General features: G+C 42.9%; 1 protein-coding gene across 1 annotated transcript in view; it reads left to right on the plus strand.

Annotated features, from left to right (window-relative positions):
- Nucleotides 1-19965: 19965 nt before the first annotated feature.
- Nucleotides 19966-26681, plus strand: part of ACMSD (aminocarboxymuconate semialdehyde decarboxylase) — a 64501-nt gene continuing 57785 nt past the window's right edge. Inside the window, exons 1-2 of the mRNA XM_074966800.1 lie at nucleotides 19966-20105; nucleotides 26349-26393. Coding sequence (XP_074822901.1) covers nucleotides 20049-20105; nucleotides 26349-26393 — 102 coding nt within the window. The 5' untranslated portion in view covers nucleotides 19966-20048. The remainder of the gene's footprint in view (nucleotides 20106-26348; nucleotides 26394-26681) is intronic.

Below are 26681 nucleotides of genomic sequence, written 5' to 3' on the forward strand. Positions count from 1 at the left end.
GTGCCTAGCACAATGGAGCTGCGGCCTCTAATGCCATACTACAATACAACAATAAATAATGTACAAACACTGGATTGTGTACACTGGATGGTGGCAATACACAAAGATGAATTTGAACTAAGCATGCTGAAAATTTTGCTAGAACTGTGTGCAGCTGAAGTCAGGGCAGCCACACAGATTTTCATTACATGTACAATGCTGGGATTTTGAAATAGAGCTTCTGTGAGCCACTCATTCCTCCACCACTTTCTGAGACAGCTGCAGTTCAGGTCGCACTGCTTCTTCTCCTTCTTTTTCTTAATGGCTCCAGTAACGTATACCTGTAATTGGGTCCAGATAGCTCATCGCCTGAGCATAAGTGGAAGAAACTAAGGGGAAGGGGTGTTGGAAAGAGCTTTGCAGCATCTGGATGCTCAAGAACTAGGAAAACATAAATACTGGAACATGCAGGAGATAAATGGTTTGGCTGAGCCTGTCTCATTAAAATGCACTTTCTTCCTGAATTTTTCTTCCTGAATTACAGCATTTCCCCATGGAGGCCCTCCTATTTGGGCTAAAAAAAAGGGGGGATTGGGATGAGGCATGCTTTGCCATAGACTATCCTTTATTCCAGGCAAGCTCAGAACAATAACACAACTGTGCTGTGTCTTCCATCCTCTGCACACGTGCTGCTCTGTAACATGGACAGAGGCACCTAAATGAGCTTGGACTGGAACTTTTCAAACATGTGCTGACACCCTGGAGCTGTTGGTGAGGTTGCCATGAGGGACAGAAGTGACCATAGCAAACTTGGTTTTCCCAGGAACTTCATGGCTAAACTAAGGGAGTGGACTGTAGATTTTTACCATCCTACAATACCAGATGAGGAGGAGAAGATCCTAACTTCTGTGCCTGTTGCAACCAAAGTCCTTCCAAGAAACAACATGCAGCAGTGGCCACTGGTGCCTGAAGTATAACTGTCACTTAGCAATAGATAAATCCAGGAATTTTTTTTTGCATTGGCTAAAAAGCCTGCTTGGCTCTTATTTTAAATTTATCTAGCTTTACTGTGGATGTGTGCCATTTTGGCCCATTCGCTTGGGGTTTTCACAGGGATTGCAGATTTGGACCCCTGTACAGCATACAGTCATTTAATGTGTCGTGCATTAAAATATGCTTTTACCAGACTTATTGCACTGTATTCTGTTTATCTTGCTCTGTTGATATTGTTCTGAAGATATTTCTTTAGGAACTCTAAACTGGCATCCTTTTTAAAATCTGAAAAGAATAGCAAGTAACATCATAAGTGCTGATAACACTTGAGAGTGTGATTTATGCACACAACACTCACCCACTGAATCTAATTTGTTATGGCTTAATTTGCACTTAATTTTCATTTAATTAAATGTGAAAACAATATGAGGTATGTACCTGTGAGGATTTCTTTTAAATAATGAACTTCTAAAAATCAAAACAAGCTGACATCAGCCATGCAGAGGTTTATATCCAAAGCTAAATCAGGGCTTAGAAAAGGTTAGTAAAAATGTAATCTCTGCCTTACACTGATGATGCTGATAACTTACTCGTGATGGATAGCACCTTTCTCTGTGGATTTGAACAAGCCTATTAATGGAGTAAGTAACTATTCAGTATGAATATAAGAATCTGGCTCCGTATATGTATCAACAATACATCACAAACCTATGTCATTTGACTTTATGTGTTTGACTCTAAAGATGAAGGCGATTCACTCTTAGATGCCTCAGGAGAGTTACAGCGTGTTCTAGTTGGCAAGTCATATCAGGAAATTTCTCTTGCATTCTTTCTTACATGTGCTTGAAGATGCTTCTACTTCCAAAAAAATATATAAAAATAATTACTAAATAAATTAAATCCAATAAAAAACAGCGAGATTCTCTAGGGTCCATTTCACATTTTGCATTTGTAATTAATACAAGTTCACTGAGATGAAAGTTTATATCTGTTTTTGAGAACAAAATGTCCCTGAAATAGACACGCCTTTTTGAAGATTTTTTGGAGAAGTTAGAGAAAGAGCACTGATGTTCATTTTTAAGTATAATTCCATATTAAAACAGTCAGCTGTCTAGAAGACTAATTAGATCATCAAACCCAGCCTGGACAGCTAGATGGATTCCTTATATCTTTGCTTGTTGGTTTGCCACTAGATGGCATTATCTATTAACTGCAAGGTGAACTATACTTTTTGCCATAGCCTTAACATCTACAGATTAATAAAGTAAAACAAGGTCCCTGTGTTTGTTTCCTGATAAATGCAGAACTGAAAGCACTATAGCTCAGAAGTCATTTGACATAGTTATGCACCACTGTAACTCAGTCAAGCCTTAACACGTCCGATATGGATTTACTCAAAGCAATGAGAGGAAGTCAACTGTGGCAATCCCAGATGACCCCATATGTAATGCACATTTCCTAATAAATCCCTTCTATCCTCATTATTGCATTTAAGTTTTGGAAAAAAGCATGTTTGATTTCCAGTGCCAAAAGTTTTTACAGACAATAGCTCCCTTGTTATATGACTGCATTTTAAGCATTAGGAAGCGTTGCGTTGTTTCACATTGAAGTCTAGGTAAAGATTCAGTGTTGAAGATTATCTTTAAATAAATAGCACCAGATATGAGCAGGTATTTCATATTCTCTATAGCTTTGACTTAGGAGGCAATGAATGAGTTATCACGGGTATTGTAAATGTAGATGAGAGATTTGTTAGTGGGCAGTTATGTACCTTAACTTTGGTGGGATTGAACCAATGTTAGGGCAAGATTCCCATCCAGCCACAAACCCAACTGCACACTCAGCAGTGCCTACTGTACAGTGCTTCCTTCCCCAGCAAAGGAGGCTGCAAGCTTTATCAGCTGCTGCTTTCTCCAGACAGGAGAACAAGGATACAGGGATCCCCTACTGCATGCAGTTGTTCTTTCCTGCCCAGGGTGGGTGCTCTAGGGCAGTGGTTCCCAAACTTGTTCCGCCGCTTGTGCAGGAAAAGCTCCTGCCAGGCCGGGCTGGTTTGTTTACCTGCCACGTCCGCAGGTTTGGCGGATCGCAGCTACCAGTGGCTGCGGTTCACTGCTCCAGTCGAATGGGAGCTGCTGGAAGCGGTGGGGGCTGAGGGACATACTGGCCACCTTCCTTGCATGCATATTTGTGAATATTGCATAACTTAATTAAAGCATTATTTTGCAAAATGCCCTTTGAAACTATGTCCCAACAGCTCTTCTCTAGTAACCTCCTCTCCACACCTTCTGTGGTCTTTTTTTATTTGTACCTGCCTCCCACTTCAGCTCATTGCACTGCAGCCATTAACCCTCTCCATTAGAAGTAATGGCCTCCAAGTTCTGTTAACAATGCAAAATGAAGGTAGCTTACTGGGGAAAGGCAGGGATTTTCCTTTAAAAGCCATTTAAATGATGATGCTGTATTTGGCAAGAATAGTAATAAATAGCCTTTTGAAAAGAAAACTTATATCAGTGGGTCATATTCTGCCGACCTGTACAACTCACTGAAGTCAATAGGCTTGAAGGGATGTAACTGAGACTGTTTTGACCCAGTAAGCTAAATTCACACATGGTGGAAGTTAATGAATCTGAAGTCAGGGATGAATCTAGCTCTTTAAATATTTACAGTGAAATCAGCTTTCATTGTAGAGCAACCAAGCATTGCAAGAAAGCTGGCACTGGCAATTACGGTACCATTTCTAGCGGTGCTAATTATAAAGTTAGATACCTTTAAGGTGTGATTAATGTAGCATTATATACTGCCTGATGCAGCTAGTTGCATTAAATGGTCTAAGAGATCTTTCTCTGGACATTAGCTATGACTATCATTCTGTGAAGTAATTGACAATATTAACTGTGTATGTTTTCATAAATAATCTTAATTACCCATTATGTAAACATCTAACTTCATATTTCTAAATTTATCATCAGTTAAGAGCAGAATGAATAGAAATGCTTAATCAACTTACACACACACACGTGCACACACACACACACAAATGGAGCACTGGGCACCTTAACCTAAGTGTAGAGAAATGAATAGGAAGGAAAATTACCACCGGATTAGCTTTCAGGTTAGCACTTATTAAAGAAATTGCTAGAAACCCAGTTCTACTTTGTAATAGAGTTTATGCTTCCTTTGTTGTATTGAACAGCACCTTATTAAGTTATCTTAATACAATGAAATGCTAATAGGATATGCTGAAATCCTTCACTGAATCTCAATTTCAAGTTTTTGCAGCAGCAGTGTTCAATCTGTGACCTCATCTACACTATGGAAAGTTGGCATGATCCAACTTGAACATCTCTAACACACCTTATGTCCACTCACCAGTGCTCCCAATAGCGCACAAATCAACATTTGGATTAGACTTGCTTTGAGCGAGGCTTACTACCATGTGGTCCTCTATGGTGCCATTCTGCAGCAGGATAGGGTACCCCCTTCAGATAGGGGCTAGGAGAGCTCCCTTTTCCTCCTATATGGCATGCAGGGGACCAAGGAGATGGTGCCACAGACAGTCCAGCAGAGGCAGCAGTGATGGCAAGAGGTCTAGAGACATGGAGGCTGGAGTGGAAAAGGCTGCTTATTTGGGAGAGATGGGGGAAGCTAGAGACTGACCTGGAAAAACAGAAGTTTGCTGACCAGGACAAATGCTACTGGCTCAAACAGGAGAAGACAGTTTGTAAAGTCACACCCATGGAACCCAAGAGGAAGGATATAAGGATGTACATACTCAGGAGCTGGTAGGCAAACAGATGAACCCCAGTGCTCTGCTTGTGGCCAGAGTCAATATAGGACACCAAAGAAGGTCCTGGGACTCCGACTACGGGAATATGGCAGGAATGTTGGAAATAAAACTGGGGTTTTAAAACCATATTCAGGCTTTTATCCAGGAAAGGCAGAGAAGGTGAATCAAACTCCTTCAGCTGACTCCCAACATGTAGAGGGAGCAGTGAGCCAGAATGCAAATGGGGTAGCTGATAGTAAGAAGTGGGGGTAGGATCCTCCCGGCAGGTAACAAAGTAACCAATTGCTTAGACAGCCAAGAAGGAAAGGGAATTTCTTCCCCCAATCTGACTGCTTGATGGTCTGTAAAAATGTAAGAGTCTGAGACTGGTGGGGAAGGAAATGCTGCTTGCTATGACTTCGATGCTGTGTGTCAGGAACAAAAGGCCAACACTCTGAGAGTGTGGTTGTGTGTGGGTATAGGTGTAGTGGGGGTTCAGTAATCTTCCTCCTCCCCCCACCCCAGTAGCTGAGGTCATGCCACAGGGATTCCCAGTCCCTGACCTCCAGAGAGGTGGGATGGAGAAAGGATTTGGGCTATGGGGAAGAAAGTTTATTATATGAATTGTAATTTGAAATTATAAAAGGTATTGACTGTCATGCCAGCCAGGGAATGAACCTGTAGGTTCCTCTAGGATGATGATCAAGCACCCTAGTGACATTCACTTCTGTATGGAGGGAGATGTGACCAATACTGTAATCGCATTCATGACCTTTGGTGACTATATTCTATTAAATCTATGAATGGTTTTGTATGATTGTGTTCTACTCCATGGGGGATGCTTACCACAGCTCCAAGAGGAACTAAAAACAGTGGAGGTGATGAAGGTGAATCACTGAGACTAAACAAAGGGGTATCACCCCCTGGAGTGATTTCCATATACTGGTTCAAGCTCAGTTTTCCAGAGACAAGGAGACAGACAGGGCTTTTGGTATAAAAAGATGTGCTTGAACTGACACAAGGTCTTTCTTTTGAACCAGAAAATGGATGGGATCTTCTGTCCAAGATGAGCTTCCATTTGTGGAAGGGTTGGAAAGACTTGGCCTACTAGGGCCCCATGAGACCAATGTGTGACTCCTGGGGATGACAGCTGCAGTATTAAATCTTGAAAATTCGAATTTATAAATATATCTTTAAAAACCCGCATAGTTGGGAAGCTCTCTGCTCTGCCTGATGCCCAGGGCTGTCTTTCTTCAGACATCAGTATCCCCATTTTTTCAGAAGTCCAACCCATGAGTCACCACTCCACATTCAGAGCTAACAACTTGCAAAATAAATACCGTGAGCCAAAGTTTCAACTCACCGGGTCCCTGGCAAATGCTCTCCTTGGTGAGTTGGAGTCACAGATGCATAGAGAGCCTGGAACATGTGGCCTTGCTCTCAAGGAGACCTTGGTGATCAAGGAAGAATTGGAGCCTCATCAGCACTGCCCTAGGAGAATTCATGAAATGTACACATTACTTTGCACTGTCCTAGAGGCTGTTCTGGAATTTTTCTTTCTGCAACAGCAGCAGCTCAAGTGCAGTATGCTTCCACTGGTCCTTGGTCTGCAATTACACACTACCTTCCTTTTGAGGCAGGTCAAATCTACAGACCTGAACTTAATTAATGCTCTGGGCATCATTAATTTACAAGAGCTTTTCCACCAGAAAATGTGTAGGTTTCACAGGGTATGTCTATGCTGCAAAGTAACCCCAGGGTTTTTGGGACTTGAGTTTGCTGACCCTGGTTTACAGAACTCTGGGCTTGAGCATCTACACTGATTGTCAACCCTATATCAAGAATTTTCTAACCCAGGCTCAAATCTAGGGCTCTGGCATCCACACTTCAGCACACAGACCCGAGTCAGACCAGCCATTTCCCAAACTCCCTAGCAGACTCCCAAAATGAGGCCACTATAGCTTTCTGACATGGTGCATTGTGAAGAACTTGGCAGTGCATCCTGCACATTACAGGAAGTTTGAACAGCCCAGCTCCACTCCCAGTTGCCAGAACCAGCAACATGGAGGAAAAGTTTTCAAGAACTTCTCTTGCTTGCGCTTTCGCTCCTGTGTCCGGAAACAGGCAGCATTTCCATGGGACACTCGTGGTCATTTTGGTGTAATTTTTTGACCCATCAAAGGCACCTGACAGAACTCATGATGGATCAGGAGGAGGAGGCAGCACAGGAGGAGGAGTACCTGGGCAAGGCAGACTCAAACTGGCTGAGTCTGCTCATGACACTCAGTATAGCTGCTGATGCCCCCTGAATAGACTGGCACTTGTGACGCAGGGCCACAAGCACCGACTGGTGGGATCACATAATCATGCGGACCTGGGATGACCAGAAGTGAGTCCAGAACTTTCACATGAAGAAAGCTACATTTCTGGAGCTTTACGAGCAGCTTCCTCCAACACTTCAGCGTAAACTAGGTGCACACATGAGGGCACCCTTGCTGGTCCAGAAACGGGTTGCTGTAGCCATCTGGAAGCTCAGTAGGTGTAGAATGGTTGTTAAATGTGTTTCTGGCAGATTGAAATCCCATTGGAGAGGTCTACAGACACATTTGGATGCCAATCTCATCAGTGCTGTCTGCACTACCATGGCTTGCTGTGCTCTTCACAATCTTTGTGAAGCCAGAGGTGCACCATTTCCCTCTGAATGGACCTATGACAGTGAGGGGCTGCTGAATTGGTACACTCAGCCAGAAAGTCCACCTACCACAGCTGGAGTTGGATGTATCCGGGCCACAGAACTCAGGGATGCTTTGTGCGCCCGCATTATGGACTTGCATGGCTCAAGGGAAGAGGGGGAATAATACCTTTATGAATGTGCTTCTGGAGGGGAGAGGATGGAGCTCATTGACTGGCGGGGAGGGACTCAGTGCTTGAGGAGGGATGGGGGCTTGATTGTCATGCAGTGTACTTATGGATGACTGGCCACTTATGAAATGGGGATGGGGGATGATTCACAGTATGGATTCATATAAGGAAGTGATTGAAGTGAATTGATGTACCTAACCATATAGAGGAATAGTGTTAACTTACTAATTCCTAATTGTCCTTTTTCATGTGTTTACTGTTATTATTTTAAATACATATTATTTTAAATATGATGTGATGCAGTGATAGCAACAAACTTTGTTGGTGACATAAAAAGCTTTGTTTATAATATGTATTAGAAAAGTACAACATTGACCCATTGTTAATGGCAGCTGGCCTGCCTACCACACCAAAATACTAGTAACAACTAGGGACGCTGGAACTGGGGGGCCATGGCCCCCTGGCCTCCCACTTTTTACCAGACGTAAGGGTGAGTGATGGGGGGAGGGGGCGGAGAGGAGTGAGGAGGAGGCAGAGTCGAGGGATGAAGGGGCGGCGCAGGGGCTTGAGGAGAAGGGGCGGCGTGGGAGCAGAGGTTTGGGGGAAGGGGCAGCATGAGGGTGGAGCTTCAGGGGGGAAGGTGCAGTGCAGGGGGAGGTGTGGTGCTTTGGGCTCCTGTGGGGGCCCCCCCATTTTTAGGGCGCTTCCGCTTCTCCTGGTAACAACAGAATCTTTCCCCCCAAAAAAGTGCATGAACAAGTGCAAACAGTGAAACTGTGTACAAGACAGAAACCCCCATGCGTCGTGGCCTTGATTCTCCTTTCCCTGTCTCCCAATCTCCTAGTACTGAAGAAGGGAGGTGGAGGCATCCATAGGGGAGAGAGTCAAAGATGGAGGACTGCATGGGGCTAAGTTGGCCTGCCCAGCCACTCATGGGGCCTGACTGTATGTCCACCCAGCCAAGCTGTTTCTGGACTGCATCTGATGGTACCATTCCGGGCACTCAGGCTGGGATGTGGGTGCAGCAGAAGCTAGTACTCTCGCAGCCATTAGTGATATCAGCCACTCAAACAGTTCTCTCTGCTGAGCTCTGTCCTCCTCCCTTAGCCACCGTTCCTGTTTCAGGAACTGCAAAGGAAGTGCCTGCTCCCATGCTGAAACCCTGTCCTCAAGCTATGCAGCCAGTCTCAGGCTGTCCTCTTGTTTCTCGCCGTGCCTTTTCTCTAGCTGTAAGTCCTTCTGGTTTTGGTTCTGGACCTGTTTGTGTGTCCTGTCAAGAACTTCAACCATAAGTTTATCACAGAAATGCTTCCTCTTGGAACGGTCAGTGAAGCTACATTGGCCCAGGCTTGTACTGCAGTGTGGGTGAGCTGTGGTAGGTACTGCAGCCAGTAGAGATCACGGGGCCTGGAACAGGACAAGACACAGAGCATTACTGTCTCAAACAGCTCAGTGCAGAAACACAGAAAAAATCCTTATGGAATTTCAAGGATATAAAATGTTAGTTTTCCAAGCTGAAATTCAATACATTGTGAGAGGGATGTTTTAGTCCACAGAAGCTCCCAGAACACAGTCTGGTTAATCACAATGAAAGAAGTGCAGAGACAATGGTATGTTAAATATTCAGAGCTGTTTCTTGATTTCTAAAAATTGCAGATCTTCTTGGGTTGGGAGGGACAACTGTCAGTGGCCTTGCTACAAAAGATTTTTCCAGGGCTTCCACATTTTGGAAGACATAATAGTTCTTGTGGTGCTCGATTGGAAAAAGGAGGTGTTATTCCAAGCTGCTGGTGAGAAACCGGCAGCATATGCAGCCAAAGTATTCAAATGTATAGTGACTGAATAGCCCATCTATGAGTGCACTTGCCTGCCTGGTCAGCTACCAAGATGGCTCTGGAAAATACACCCTTCTCCAAAATGTGTTTCTGCTTCCAGAAAAGTTTGCATCTCTCAGTACCCGGGATTGGGTCAGAATTCATCAGAGAATCAACAGGATGCAGCATTAGCTTCCACATAAGCTATTACCAGCAGGAGAGTGGGGTGGGAGGAGGTATTGTTTCATGGTGTCTGTGTATATAATAATGTATTCTGCAATTTCCACAGTATGCATCCGATGAAGTGAGCTGTAGCTCACGAAAGCTCATGCTCAAATAAATTGGTTAGTCTCTAAGGTGCCACAAGTACTCCTTTTCTTTTTGCGAATACAGACTAACACGGCTGTTACTCTGAAATTAGCCAGTTGTGATTGCATGCAGACACACAGAACTCCACAACCATCCCCTTACACAACCGCCCGCCCCAGCACATTTCTGGATACATTTTCAAACCCTCGTCAAATTTAGGACAAATGCTTCTGTCACCTATGGACTGCATAGATTACATGTACCTGAAAGGGGCTAGATTTTTGCATGGAACACATTTCCATCTCCCACCCCACAGTTCACAGTTTCCAGGAGGCTCGTTACACCGATGAGTGGTTACGGAGCAGCGTACTTACAGGAATGGCAATGTAAGGTTATTATTTTTTAAGAAACAGGAATGCCCTAACAAAAATCTGTGCCCTTCCAGTAAAAATTCACTTTCAAGGCATTTTTACTGTCTGCATTTCCTGGTTTCCATTTTTAACTCCATGTGGTGGGGGGCAGGGAGCCATGCTGGTGGCATACAATCTGCCATTCGTGGATGCACACTGCTAGCTGGGGCTTCTAATAACTTTTGTATTGGTTCTTAGAATGGAAATCCCTTCCATTACTGTATTGATAAACATTATAATGGAGCCAGAAACTTACTAGTCTCCAGGTGGCTTCTGTTCTGACTGTGTTTGCTGCAGGCTCCACAGTGGGCTGTTCGTCAGGGGAGCATCAAACAGCTCCTCCAAGTACAGCCCCAGGATGTGCTGCTGCTGCTCCTGCTCCTTTGAAACCAGTTTCAGTAACAGAGTCACTTCACTGACCTCACTTGGTGCCTGCTGCTGGCTCCCATCACGCCCTACACTGGATCCTGGAGCCAGCAGGGTACCATTCCAGATGATCAGGTCATGATGCAGCACCATTGGTTCCATCCTTAGCGCAGCACCCAGCACTCAGTTAAACTCCTCATAAAACAGGCAGGATGTTGGCAAGTTGCCGAAGGGCCAGTTCTGGTCCCTGGCTTTCTTGTACTCTCTCATGACACTTAATCTGGTCCCTGCACTGGTCACTGGTCTGGTAAATTTGCAGCAGTGCCAATTGTTATTTGTTGGTATGCGTGATCATTCCTGGTATTCTTACTGAAGTCCACCGTTTTGCTGGCCTCGCACCTGAGATTTACCAAAATCTGGCTGTGCTCCAGTTACCAGGAAGCAGCATGCTTTGAAAAGGGCTTGTTCTAGTCAGTCTCCATTGCCAAGGCAGAAGGCTCTCTGATGGTGTGTTTGCAGCTCAGTGGTCAGAAGACAACGAAAGAGTTAACACTGATTCACTGAGCTGCTGCAGTACACCAAAGGAGGTTGCTTCTGTTTTCACTCTAGTTGATTTGAGATTCTGGGGATAAAGAGGACAAAGGAAGCAGGCCCTTGGGATTGTGGGATATTTTTGGCAGATTCCCAGGATGTAAGTCGAAGGGGCTGTGTCTAGACTGCAAAACAATAGAGCTTGAACCCTGGGTCCTGGCTTGATATGCACTCGGACCCTTCACCCCCACAGGGCTCTAGGACTGAGCCTGAGTCTGAGAGATTTGTGTGTAGATGGAAGGGGGGGTTGGGTTCAAGCTCGAGTCTGAGCCCAGGCTTACACTGCAGTGTACACGTATCCACAGGTTTCTTCACCTCGCTACCACTGGTTGAATCTATCCTAGATCAGTGGTGACTACAGTGTTGCCAACCTAGGAGATCAAAAATCATGAGATTAGCCAAAAAAAAGTTTCTTTTTAAACACTATATTTTCTTTTTTCAGTCTGTCTTGATTTTTTACCTCTCCCTGCCCTGCGTGTGTGAGAGAGAGCGAGAGACAATTGGTATTGCCCACTCTCCCAAATGTATTGGAGAAGGTGATTTTGGCCTGCTGAAGGAGCTCTCACCCTCACTCAGCCTGTCCCCTCTCCAGTAATTATGTTCCCCCCTCAGTTCCGCCAACAATCTCAAGCCAAGATCAATTGACACAGTGCCACCAAGAGGATATGCACACCATCATTACCAGGAGGCGGTGGAGATGGATTGGCCATGTGCTTCAGATGGAAACTGATTCCATCACCAGAAAAGCAATAAGATGGATACCTGAAGGCAAGCGAAAAAGAGGCTTCCCGAAAACAACATGGCGAAGAGCTGTGGAAGCCGAGCTGAAAAACCTGTGGCACAGCTGGGGAACCATTGAAAGACTTTCCAGAAACAGACAGGAGTGGAGGAGCTTCATTGCTGCCCTAAACACCAGAGGCATAATGGGAACATCATGATGATCAGTTCCGCCCCTGACAACCTCCCCTGCGCACCTCACCTCTGCTCCTCGTGCTGTTCCTCATCCCCCATCCAGGCTCAAGGGGACAGATCCAGGTGCCCTTCACCCCTCTCTGCTGCTCCCCAGGCCGGGTACCGCAGGGATGCAGAGAAGTCGGGGGAGGACAGGCGGAGCCACCCTGAGCTGCTGGGCTCTTCAGCTCCCACGTGTGAGAATGGTTCAGATTGTTGAGGTGAGGGGGAGGGGGAGCTCCTGTAGCAGCTCTGGTTGGTTGCTAGGCCCCAGGAGGCAGTCAAGTGGGGTAGGCAGCCACTCCGAGGGCTCAAATGCACTAGTGGTCTGGAGCTTCTAGTGTCTTCATGAGCCTGGCTCCAGCCCCAATTGTGTCACTTGTCAGAAAATCGTAAGAGTTAACAGCACTGCAACCAAATAGCAGCTGTGTCCTGTCTGAGAGGAGTGGTGCTCTTAGCCCAGTTCTTGGTGAATACGTGTCCAGGTCACAGACAGCACTGTCACCATCAGCACCCAGGGACACCTCTGATGGCAACTGCAACAGAGAGGTCAAGGCTCCAATGGAAATGACACCTCAGTTACTGACACTCTCAGAGATAGTCCCCCGGGCTGTGTCTACACTAGGAGCATTCTGCCAGGATAGGTACAGGCTCCAGCTGGTAGCACCAGAAGCTGCCAAAGCAGAGACTGCTGTCCAAGGAGGGGGTGCGGGTAAAATGGGACCCAGCCCTCTCCTCAGCACACCCTTGTATCCAAACTGTGCACAGGAGACATGCCACACACACATACACTCTGGGGACATTAGGACCTAGGCAGTAGCTCTCTTCCTCACTCTCCCCATCCCCGACCACTATGTGGCCTTGGGGGAAAACTGCAGAGAGCTGCCAGCCAGAGACTCCAGCTGATAGGAGCAGAAGCAGTCAAAGCAGGGACCCCTGGACATTCCTGTCAAAATTGACTTTCTCTACCCCATGTCATTTGGCTATTTGCTCCACGCCTCCCCTCCCTCCTCATTGTGTTTTCACCTCTGCTTCACTCCAGACCTGCCCGCATTACCCTCTTCTCCCCTCCCCTGTCCTGCCCTCCTCCTTATCCACTTTCCTTCCCTTTTCTTTCCATTTAGCTGATCCCCTACAAACTAAATCCACTCCCCCTAAAATTGTGGCATTAACATGACATTTGCTACCATCGCATTGATCACTCTGGTGGCATGTTACACCCCTTCCCTCATCTGGTGTCTGTCTTCTCTATTTAAACAATATTGTCTCATTGTTTCCTTGTAGTCCCCTGTCCATCTATCTATATCCATCTCTTGGCCTTGTCTTATACTTAGATTGTAAGTTATTTGGGGCAGATAGTCATTTTGTTTTGTGTTTGTACAGCACCTAACGCAACGGGGTCCTAGTTGCTACATTAATACAAATAAATAATAAGTATGGGTGTAGGCAGTGTTGTTGTAGCCATGTCAGTCCCAGGATATTAGAAAGACAAGGCGGGGGAGGTAATACCTTTTATTGGACCAACTTCTGTAGGTGAGAGAGAAAGAGAGTGAGAGAGAGAAGATTTCACAGAGCTCTTCTTGCTTCAGCTCGTCTCTCTCACCAGTGAAAATTAGTTCAATAAAAGGCGTTACCTTACTTACCTTGTCTTTCTAAAAACTACTGGTTATACTTATTTCACATTTTCAGTGTTTTCTCCACTTAATGATGTTTAATGAATGCTCAAATTCTGGAGCACAAATTGGCACACTCAAAATAGAGCAATGAGTCTCCAACCCAGTGTGACCTGGCCCAATTCTAGCCCTTCACATGAATACAAGTGTCAGACAAGAAGTGTTGACAAGAGACTGATCTTTATTCCCTGGTCTCAATCACATAACGTGGGTCAGTGTTACAAAAGGTTATACCCACAGGGAAGAGGTTGGTACCCACTGAGTCCAATAGCTGCTGCTAGGCTCTGAGAGCTATTTCCACACTCCCTTTGAGACAACCTCTCTGGAACTTGGCTCCAGGCCATCTAGTGGTCCTTGGTGACAGTGTGGCCTAATGAATCAGAGCATTGGCCTAGGACTCACCTGGTGTGTGTGGGTGTGTGTGTGACCTTGGGCAAATCACTTCACTGGAGTGCCTTGGTTTCCCCATCTCTAAAATGGGGATTAAAATACTCACCTTTGTAAAGTATTTTGAGCACTATTTAACAGCTAATTGTTAATGGGCTCTACACTTCCAAGCTTCTCATTGCAGGGGGTACCCTAGAATTCTACCAGATTCTGAGTCTTCTGCAGGCATGGAAGAAGATTTGGCCCTATTAGCAGTAAGCTAACTTCATGGGGAAGGTTTGTCTATTTGATATTGTGCAAAAAATAAAATTCCAGACTCTTGCATTATTTTTAAAGGTGACATTTACAAAATGGACTCACCTCACAGCCTCAGGGACTATGTGGTCTTTGATGACAGTCTCAAAGGACCGATGCAGTCACCGGGAAAGCCAAGAAACAATGTGTTGCTAAGCAACTGCTACCAGCAAGCTATTCTATACTTATTCATTTAATTTCTAAAAGGACAAATTTTCTAAGCCTCAGCTTAGCCACCAACAGTGCACACATTCTTAACCAGTTGCAATGGTCTCCATGTGTGTAAAATAGCTGATTTATACACACAAACCAGGTAGCTAGACATCTAGGTACTAAATTTTCAGGTGCCAGTAAAGAGCATGCAAAATTGAGGGTTCATTTTTAGAAGCTGGTTTGCAAATTTGGCACAGAGGTCTTTGACAAAGGCCATCCTGTATTTGTGTCTTTTCTTTCAATTTCACTTTTACTGAAAGTGACCAATCTTGATACTTCAGATGAGTGGCAACACTTTCTCAGCAGTTTGATTATGCATGTTGATGTTCCTGATGCATGAAGATCTTTTGTGTCATTATTCCCTACACATATGCCAACAAACTTCCTTAGGTAATGAAACAAACGCAAAATGGGGATCTTCAAATGCCATATGGAGGATATTGAATCTCAGATCCGAGCACTCCTTCAAAACCCTGACTAAACTGCTTTTTGAAAAGAGATTAAGCACAGTAAATCTAATTCTGCTGTCAGGTACAATGATTGTCACTGAAATCAGTGGGATTACTCCAGATTTTTCACCAGTGTAACTGAAATCAGCCCTGGCCCCTAACCGTTGTTATCTGGCAAAGTTATCCTGAAGAAGACTTTTTACCTCAAAGAAGTCATGAATAGAAAAGAAGATTGTGCAAAAAGAACATATGGAAGCTTCCGCATTAATCAGGGGGTACAGTTTGTTTTTAAAGACTTTATGATGCCTCACAGAAACTTTGAGAAATATTTAGAAACAATTCTGCTTGGACAGTCTGCATTTTGAGTGTTTCTCTTTTCCAGTTTTTTCTTGTTTGCACAAAAATGCAGTCTTTATTCTGTAAGGGTGAAATGCACTCAAGTTCAGAGCCCTTACCCACCCCAGAGTGTTATGCAATAACACTTGTTGAGAGTTACTGACCTTGATGAAGTGGAACTTCATGCTCACGTTGGCCCATAATATAACCCTTATGTGGTGCATCTTTCCTCTGCACTGGGATGAATTTCACCCGAGAAACTTGGCATGGTGCTGGGGAATCAAGCCCACTGTTTCTCAAAGTTTCCCTTGAGGACTTAGCTGCTTTTTAATACACACTGCAAACCAGAAGTTGTTCAACAGCAGTTCACCTGTACACAAATTTGACTCGTATAACGTTGCCAAGGTCTCTGAGACCTTTGGCACAGTGCTGTGCTGAGTAGAGCAAATAAAAGGATTCACCATTAAGATACATATAGTAGTCCCAAAGATATGTCGTACTATCATGCAGAAGAGACACTTAAATATTTAATAGCTATGAAATAAATAACAAGCAGCTCTGAATTACAGGGTCATTTTCCTTTTGGGAAGTTCTGGTGATGTCAAACCACATGGAGGTTCTGAATTCCAGTCCCAAGCTCCCTGGGTTAGCAGAACCTCTCTGCCCCAAGGCCTTATCTTATTCTCTGACCAGCACTTGGAGGTTGTCAAGATCAGCCCTCTATGATGAACCATGATATGGTGCCTGAGGTAAGCAAGAAAGAAGTTCCTTGACACTCCTCTAAAAATGAATGAATATATTACATGCTTTTTATTAACACAAATGTAAGAAGCTGTACCCCAGCATGGAATTCTAATTCTACAGCAACTTGCATTACATGACACAGAAAGACAGTTGTGATCTAGTAGTTATACATAGCTGTTGAAAAAGCACCATAATTTATGATCTTGAGGTAAGTGGGGAAGTGGGATACCGGGAGGAACCACGAGCAGGAGCACGCGAGAGAGCAGGGCTCCTGCCTCATACTGAGAAAGAGGGACGATCAGCGAGTTATCTTAAGTGCCTATACACAAATGCGAGAAGCCTGGGAAACAAGCAGGGAGAACTGGAAGTCCTGGCACAGTCAAGGAATTACGATGTGATTGGAGTAACAGAGTCTTGGTGGGATAACTTACATGACTGGAGTACTGTCATGGATGGATATAAACTGTTCAGGAAGGACAGGCAGGGCAGAAAAGGTGGGGGAGTTGCACTATATGTAAGGGAGCAGTATGACTGCTCAGAGCTCAAGTATGAAACTGCAGAAAAACCTGAGTGTCTCCGGATTAAGTTTAGAAGTGTGAGCAACAAGGGTGATGTCGTGGTGGGAGTGTGCTATAGACCACCGGACCGGGGGATGAGGTGGACGAGGCTTTCTTCCGGCAACTCACGGAAGTTACTAGATCGCAGGCCCTGGTTCTCATGGGAGACTTCCATCACCCTGATATCTGCTGGGAGAGCAATACAGCGGTGCACGGACAATCCAGGAAGTTTTTGGAAAGGGTAGGGGACCATTTCCTGGTGCAAGTGCTGGAGGAACCAACTAGGGGCAGAGCTCTTCTTGACCTGCTGCTCACAAACCAGGAAGAATTAGTAGGGGAAGCTAAAGTGGATGGGAACCTGGGAGGCAGTGACCATGAGATGGTGAGTTCAGGATCCTGACACAGGGAAGAAAGGAGAGCAGCAGAATACAGACCCTGGACTTCAGAAAAGCAGACTTTGACTCCCTCAGGGAACTGATGGGCAGGATCCCCTGGGAGAATAATATGAGGGGGAAAGGAGTCCAGGAGAGCTGGCTGTATTTTAAAGAATCCTTATTGAGGTTACAGGGACAAACCATCCCGATGTGTAGAAAGAATAGTAAATATGGCAGGCAACCAGATTGACTTAGCAGTGAAATCCTTGCTGATCTTAAACACAAAAAAGAAGCTTACAAGAAGTGGAAGATTGGACAAATGACCAGGGAAGAGTATAAAAATATTGCTCAGGCATGCAGGAGTGAAATCAGGAAGGCCAAATCACACCTGGAGTTGCAGCTAGCAAGAGATATTAAGAGTAACAAGAAGGGTTTCTTCAGGTACGTTAGCAACAAGAAGAAAGTCAAGGAAAGTGTGGGCCCCTTACTGAATGAGGGAGGCAACCTAGTGACAGAGGATGTGGAAAAAGCTAATGTACTCAATGCTTTTTTTGCCTCTGTCTTCACGAACAAGGTCAGCCCCCAGACTACTGCACTGGGCACCACAGCATGGGGAGGAGGTGACCAGCCCTCTGTGGAGAAAGAAGTGGTTCAGGACTATTTAGAAAAGCTGGACGAGCACAAGTCCATGGGGCCGGATGCACTGCATCCGAGAGTGCTAAAGGAGTTGGCGGATTGATCGCAGAGCCATTGGCCATTATCTTTGAAAACTCATGGTGATCTGGGGAAGTCCCGGAAAACTGGAAAAAGGCTAATATAGTGCCCATCTTTAAAAAAGGGAAGAAGGAGGATCCTGGGAACTACAGACCAGTCAGCCTCACCTCAGTCCCTGGAAAAATCATGGAGCAGGTGCTCAAGGAATCAATTCTGAAGCACTTACACGAGAGGAAAGTGATCAGGAACAGTCAGCATGGATTCACCAAGGGCAAGTCATGCCTGACCAATCTAATTGCCTTCTATGACAAGATACCTGGCTCTGTGGAAGACGGGAAAGGGGTGGACGTGATTGTTCCTTGACTTTAGCAAAGCTTTTGACACGGTCTCCCACAGTATTTTTGCCAGCAAGTTAAAGAAGTATGGGCTGGATGAATGGACTATAAGGTGGATAGAAAGTTGGCTAGATTGTCGGGCTCAACGGGTAGTGATCAGTGGCTCCATGTCTAGTTGGCAGCCGGTATCAAGTGGAGTGCCTCAAGGGTCGGTCCTTGGGCCGGTTTTGTTCAATATCTTCATTAATGATCTGGAGGATGGTGTGGCTTGCACCCTCAGCAAATTTGCGGATGATACTAAACTGGGAGGAGTGGTAGATACGCTGGAGGGGAGGGATAGGATACAGAAGGACCTAGACAAATTAGAGTATTGGGCCAAAAGAAATCTGATGAGATTCAACAAGGACAAGTGCAGAGTCCTGCACTTAGGACGGAAGAATCCCATGCACCGCTACAGACTAGGGACCGAATGGCTCAGCAGCAGTTCTGCAGAAAAGGACCTAGGGATTACAGTGGACAAGAAACTGGATATGAGTCAACGGTGTGCCCTTGTTGCCAAGAAGGCCAATGGCATTTTGGGATGTATAAGTAGGGGCATAGCGAGCAGATCGAGGGACGTGATCGTTCCCCTCTATTTGACATTGGTGAGGCCTCATCTGGAGTACTGTGTCCAGTTTTGGGCCCCACACTACAAGAAGGATGTGGAAAAATTGGAAAATGTCCAGTGGAGGGCAACAAAAATGATTAGGGGACTGGAACACATGACTTATGAGGAGAGGCTGAGGGAACTGGGATTGTTTAGTCTGCAGAAGAGAAGAATGAGGGGGGATTTGATAGCTGCTTTCAACTACCTGAAAGGGGGTTCCAAAGAGGATGGATCTAGACTGTTCTCAGTGGTAGCTGATGACAGAACAAGGAGAAATGGTCTCAAGTTACAGTGGGGGAGGTTTAGGTTGGATATTAGGAAAAACTTTTTCACTAGGAGGGTTGTGAAACACTGGAATGCGTTACCTAGGCAGGTGGTGGAATCTCCATCCTTAGATATTTTTAAGGTCAGGCTTGACAAAGCCCTGGCTGGGATGATTTAGTTGGGGATTGGTCCTGCTTTGAGCAGGGGGTTGGACTAGATGACCTCCTGAGGTCCCTTCCAACCCTGATATTCTATGATTCTATGATCTTCCCTAGAACTCCAGATTGAGCCAATAGTGTTTGACAGACAGTCAGCATAGACAGGGGGAGCACAGACTGAGCTAGTAGTACTAAAATTATAGAGAATAAAGGATAGTCCCAGCCAGCGTCAGAGAGCCTGAGAGTGAATGAGTGATATTGTGTAGACATACTGAATGAGGGAGGGAGGATAAAATAAGCCAGTATTGTGACCAAGCCAAATAAGTAGGAGCATAGCTATAGCCACAATTCTGCATTCCCATGAATTTTTATAAAGTAATATGGAAGGGACTCTGCGAAAAGGAGAAGGAAGATGAGAAGCACAAATTTATCCACTAGAGGCTGCATTTTATGCCCTATTTATAAAATCTTTCAGAAGAGGAAAGAAGGGAGTTTAAAGTCTTTAATTTTCTATAATAATTAATTTTTAAATTTATAAACCAACTTTTATTTCAGACTCTAGATCAAAAACTCCATTTGTACTGCATGTATAAATACACAGCTTCACCTCACTCTCCACTATACAGTAATTTATGTAACAGCACTTCCTGAGAGTCATTGACTTTACATTACTTTGCAGCTCCCCTGAAATGTTGGCTCCCTGATTGGTTACTGTATGTAGACAACCTGATAGGACGGCAGATGGACTTAAATAACACCCTAAGTTAACAGCAATCTGCTATGCCAGGGAGTACAGCGAACTCAAGGTTAATTAGAAAACGTCTTTCTTAAAACAGTAATTCTCGTGTAATCCTCCAAAGATGAAAATTGATATTCATAGTCATATTCTACCTAAGGAATGGCCTGATCTAAAAGAGGTAATAAGAGGTTAGATATTTGGTGCAGTATTAGAGCAGCCTCTATTGTTACCATTGTAGTTTCTGATATATCAAAGTTTCTATTGCTATACAAACATCTGTTTTCAATGGGTTTTTTCTCTGATTTGGGAGGATTTAAGACCCTCATCCTGCACGACTTGTTAAAGAAAAACTCCCACTGAGTAAGAAGTGAAGGACTGGGCCCTATTTCAAACAGTTTGAGTTTGTTTGTGCTTTCTAAATCCACATTAATTATGAATTTTGAAGCTCTATAAATCAAAGGCCTACTATGCTGGTTGCTAAATTAAGTTAGATGGGGTGGTTGCAGATTTCTGTATTTTTATATATTGCCTAAACAATCTGATGTTTTAAAGATTTACAGTTGTAAAAATGCTGAGCTACTAATTCTGTGTTCTTAGTAAAACAGTTAACCTATTAGGAGAAGGTTTTCAAAGACATAAAGGATAGTTAGGTGCCCAAATCCCATTGACTTTAAATCTCTCCCTTAATTTGGTTTGTATTCAAGTTTTCTTAAAACATGTGTAAAAGAAGCATTAGGCAAATAACTAACAATGAATAGGACTGAAATCACTCTGTGATTCAGCCTGCATCCACTGAAGTGAATGGGAGTATCACCATTGATGTTAATGGATACAGGATCACCCTTTCTGTTTGGCTAAAGAAAAAATTTTTTTTTAAAATTTTTTTCCTTCTTTTAACTATTCCTTCTTTTGCTGGAACTTTTTAAGCCATTGGACAGATTCAGTATATTGCACTCTAAATGAAAAACTCAGCTAATAAATTCAAATACTGCTCAGAATAGAGGGCAAGTTAAATTGTTTTTAATATTTGCATTAGAGGTAGTCTAAATCTTATAAGTTATTGATATTGTAAATTCAGAGTCTCTTAAATCCAAAGTGCACTGTCAGAAATAATTAGCTAGGCTCCATGTTCCATAGTTGCAAACTACCTTGGTGGTGCAGTAGGACCCAGGTGCAGGAGGGAGAACTATTGGTAACATGTTTTTCCACATAGAGGCGTGATCTATTCTTAACCCCTCTCTGTCTCACTTTCTCCATCTGTAATCTGTAGGCATGGGTGCTCTGGGGATTCCTTAGTTAATATTTGCACAGTGCTTTGAAAATGGAATGTGCTATAGGTATTACTGTACTAAAAAAATCTAATTATTTTGATGTTACATATAATCAGATTGTTTAATTTAAAAAATATAGATGTATTTAGTTCTAACTCAGTTTGTAGGATAGCCTTAACAGTGCTGAACACTATGGAATATATTTTTATCCTTTTTTACTAATTCTGCAGCAATGTAGAGAATCAGTAAAGTCAGTTTTTTTAAAAAAATCACATAATGAAACAATATAATTTCTGAAATTATTTTCTGATAAAACTGTGACTTTGTATGATCAGCTCCATTAAACAAGTTGAGGGTAGGTGATTTTTAAAGCTCATATAATATTTCCATTTGAGGCAAGCTAGCAGATTAGTTAAGAGAGAGGATGAGAACTGAATTAGCTGCTTTTTTCCCCTTGCCCCCCCAATAGCTGTTTTAAGACCCTTATTCCATTCTATCTTCATGGTAGTTAAAATGAAAGACTACTAGGCTTTTGTCTGTCAGTGATATGAAAGCACTTTATCGCATTGTGCCTATCTTTTGACTGCAAAAGAATACTGTGATTTCAACCTTGCTGTTAGGCACCAGCCACAAGCTGAGGCTCTCTTTACACTGTGTGTCTCTCTTCCTTTGATATACTGAGGTTTCAATTTGTTCCTGATGACAGAGATTTCAAAAGTAGTTGTTGCAGGTTTGTTAGCTCTGTGTTTCTGCGAATGTTAAGTACACAGGCTAGCAGAGGTTGAAGGTTAGTCAGAGAGGGACAGAAAACTGCAATTTATTTATTCAAAAATGAGTAGCAATGGAACCTGGAATTAAGAATACATACGTAATTATTTCTTTAAAACTGTCAACGGTAAAATAAAAACAACTAGGAGTCCGATAGCACCTTAAAGACTAACAGATTTATTTGGGCATAAGCATTGCATCTGAAGAAGTGGGTTTTTTACCCACTAAAGCTTATGCCCAAATAAATCTGTTAGTCTTTAAGGTGTCACCGGACTCCTTGTTGTTTTTGTGGATACAGATTAACACAGCTACCCATCTGATACTTAACAGTAACAATAATACAGATAGAACTGATTGGAAGGTAACGTTTTCTGATCCGTTAGCTCTGTCACATGCACATGTAGTACTATCTTATAATTTTTACATTAAATTGTTGGCATCAGAATTACTGGATCTTGAACCTAAGATCGTAGAAAACTTTGTGTTGGGTTTGTTCACCTGTGAACTTGGAAACCCGTAACATATATGTAAATCATAGAATCATTAAAATTTAGGGCTGTAGAAGAGGTCATCTAGTCTAGTCCCCAGTGCTGAGGCAGGACCAAATCGACCTAGACCATCCCTGAATTCCGTAGCATCTTTTTGCTAACAATGCAAAGTGGGACTAGTCTTTGTAAAATGCTCCTTAAGCAAACTGACTATAAACAAAATAAAAGTTGCCAAGCTCTTGATTATTATCTTGAAAAGGCAGAAGATTTGTGGCGAGAATCTGGGATTTCACCTATGCCCTCCGACAATAAGAAGTGGCTAACATCTCACCGTTATGCAGAAGCTTTTCATAAATCATTGGAGATTCTAATTATTCCACAGAAAAGAGTCTCTTGACCATGGGAAAAAACAGTCTTGAATCAATAATGCCAAAGTTAACAAAATGTCTTTTCTCTTGCTAGGCTTAGGGATTTGAAAATCTATATCCAAATAAGCTAGAACTTTAAAAAGGCAGTGAAGTTTAAATATGAAGCCTCACAGAAGGCTTATAAATCAGAAAGTTGAAAATAAAGAGCCAAGTCTAATATCAGCACCAGAATATAGAAGATAAAGTAGACCCCAAAGCTATGCAGTATAATTAGTGATGCCTTGCACTGGAAGAGGTCATATTGCAAGGAAAACTTTCTCTTAAACTGGTTAGAACTGCTTTTTCACTCATAGTGCTGAATTCTTTATAGCCCCAAATGTATGGGCCAACATTTTCAAAAGTAACTAGTAATTTTGACAGGTTTCAGAGTAGCAGCTGTGTTAATCTGTATCCACAAAAAGAACAGGAGTACTTGTGGTACCTTAGAGACTAACAAATTCATTAGAGCATAAGCTTTTGTGGGCTATTTCTATTTCCCCACGTTAAGTATCCTCACACCTTCTTGTCAACTGCCTAAATGGGCCATCTTGATTATCACTACAAAAGTTTTTTTCTCCTGCTGATAACAGCTCATCTTAATTAATTAGCCTCTTACCGTTTGTATGGCAATTTCCACCTTCTCTGTATATATATATCTTCTTACTGTATGTTCCATTCTATGCATCCGATGAAGTGGGCTGTAGCCCACAAAAGCTTATGCTCTAATAAATTTGTTAGTCTCTAAGGTGTCACAAGTACTCCTGTTCTTTTTTTAGTAATTTTGAGTAAGTGAAGTGAAAAAGTGATCAGTGAAGTGCTTGAATGAGGAGTATGAAATGCATCCAGTTAATCCCTGAGGGCATGAGGGGGAAAACTGGTAAAAAAAATAAATCATTGACTACTTGATTTATTGTCTGTGTGGTTGAGCTGTATAGTGCTTCTGTTATCTGCACAGTTGCATAATCATAATTAGGAGCTGATCCAAAGCCCATTGAGGTCAATGGAAGGCTTTTCATTTATTTCAGTGGACTTTGGCTCACACCCTACGTGTCCTTGGTAAAACACAGTTTTCATGGTATGTAAATTTAAATTGGTGTAAATAAATATATCAACATACCACAGTCAACCGCATCTCTGGCTGAAGTCAAAGGCCTTATTTATACTTGAAATCAATTATTGATTTGCCTGCCTGCATAGGATGTGCAGGATCATAATGTTGCTTATGCTGATGGCGTTAATGAGTCCTGCTTTTGTCCAATTTCGTGCGAAATGTTACTTTATAGAAAAAATAGGGAATTCTGACTCTCTATCATCATATTTCATTATTTTATATCATTTCAAATCTTATAATTTAAAAAAGTAAATGAAAATAAACTTCTGGTGTGGGGTTTTATTTTTAATTTAAAGAACTTTAAACCTCTTTGGGAGACTCAATGGACATCTAACTTGTATCTTTTAAGCCTGTCTCTCCTGATTAAATATTAATAGGCAGAAGAAGGTGACCTTCAGCCTTGCTGCTGAATCATGGAAGCTGAAAGGCATAATCAATACATCTTCATGCTAATGATTAACAAATTGCAGTTTGCTAGGATCTGTGCTGGATCATTTCTCATCTCTTATTTTCCTTCACATACTTCATTTGGTTGTTGTTTCTGTCCTAAAATACTATTCTGTACAGTAAGGTACAGCCCCAATATAGTAAGGTACTTAACCATGTGAGTCAGGCATCTTAAAATCAGTTCTTAGACACATGCTTAGGTATCTTACTGAACCAGAGGATAAAGGCTCAATCCTGCAAGTGTACTAACCCAATCCAGCAAAACAGTCAAGCACATATTTAAAGTTAAGCACCTGAATAGTTCCACTGAAGTCAAAGAAACAATTTATGTACTTAAAGCTAAGCATATACTTGGGTGTTTTGCTGGACCACAGAGTGATCAGCACCTTGAAGGACTGAGCCCTAAAGAGGATTATGTTATGGCCAGATCCTGTGAAGCTCTGTGCTCCCTCTACAAGGTGCTGAGCACCCTCAGGTCAGCACCTTGCAGGGTCCAGATGCCAGAAATTTTAATGAATTTTTGCCATTAAATCCAGGAATATGTGCTAAAGTCATGCACAAAGGAAAGCTTTTGTGACTATAGTAATTGTGAAAGTTCACGAGCTGATCTTACTGGTGCTATGCAGTAATTGGCTACGCTCCAAAAATAATGCAAATGTTCAGCTTTCTAGATATGCCCTTGGGTTCGGAGTATTCATTTGTGGTTTACGAATGCCTGCCTTTCTTAAGGAGAAAAGCATCCTAAACAATTCAAAATGACATAAATACTTGGAAGTTTGTCTTATATCTAATGGTAAAATACAGTTTTTCTTATCAATCTTAATAACTGTCTAAAGTGGCAAGATGTTTGGAAACCACTGTCAGATTCCCACACACATTTCATCAAATGTTCCTCTCAGATTTTCTATCTATACTGTTCAGTTAATTTGTCATGTAACATTTCCTGTGTAACCATTTTATTAACTTATTCTGGGCGGGGGGGAGACTGGCAATTCTCAATTGTTATTATCTGTTCTGGATATGTATTCAGAGCTTCAAGAAGCTTTCTCCAGATCCAGGGTATTTAACTGAGGTTTTCAGGTGAAAATCTCTTAACCTTACCTAACTGAATCTGCCATACGTACATCTTTGGAACAGAAAACACTGTGCAGATGAAGATAACATCATTGTGAAGAGTGCTGTGCAAATAGCTAGTTGGATGCTAAATGAGGGTATGAGTAAGGTTATGTGGATGAAGTATAGCTACATAGGTGCATGTAATACACACCGCATATGACGTGGTTTCTCCCAAACATGGAGGCATATATCCGGTGTTAGATCCTCAGTTGGTGTAAATCAATGTAGTTCCATTCAATTCAGTGAAGCGATGCTAATTAACACCATTTGTGCACCATAAGTATGTAAGTGCACCACCCTTCCCAGCTGCCTTTCATCAGATGAAACAGTCCCACTTTTGACTGTTGTGGTTTTGCATCCACTTTTAGCTAATAAAGCTCTAAAAGGATATTAACCATGAAAATGGATCAGAAATTCAAGAAGTCAGTGGAAAAGACTCTTAAAAGGGGATGAGTCTGTCTTAACTACTTCTTAGATGACTATCTATGGTACCTAAGCAGCTGGCATTCCCACAGAAGGCTATTGTCTCTTCCACACTGCTGCAGTTGATATTTTTGTTGTATTTATTTTATTTTAGTTCTTCTCCTCATCTTCTTTCCTTCACGACTCTTTGAGTTTCTTTCTTGCTGCTTACTTCTCCCTCCTCTTTGTCCTATTCTGGGTCCACCTGAGGAATATGCTGCTATTTGGGAGGGAAAGCCTTATCCATGAGGTTCATCTTGCACTTGGATCTGTCTAGCTGCATGAACTGAGCCTTTGATTTTCATTCCATACCACTGTCTAATCACTGGCCTTTTCTTTCTCCCTTCACAGAGATATGGTTATGGCGGATGGGTTCAACTGGACCACTATTGCAAGGTACGCTGGTTCTCATTCCCTAAGGCATTATTGTGGTGTCAGCCACCTGTACCCTTTAAAAAGTAGAGTGTCAATAAGGTTGATGGCCAATGTTTAACTTACCGTGTCATTAAGGTACACCTTTTTAGGAAGCAAGATTACTCCAAACACTGAAATATCACCATAGATCTTTCTGTTAAAGGACTGAGATAGGGTATAAAATGACCTAACATCCTTTTAATCTCAATTTGAAACATTATCTAGCAGTTTTCATAATTACCTTAGCCTAATATAGTAGAACCTCAGAGT

The sequence above is a fragment of the Natator depressus genome, chromosome 11 (genome assembly GCF_965152275.1).
Source record: "Natator depressus isolate rNatDep1 chromosome 11, rNatDep2.hap1, whole genome shotgun sequence".
NCBI classification, from domain to species: Eukaryota; Metazoa; Chordata; order Testudines; family Cheloniidae; genus Natator; species Natator depressus.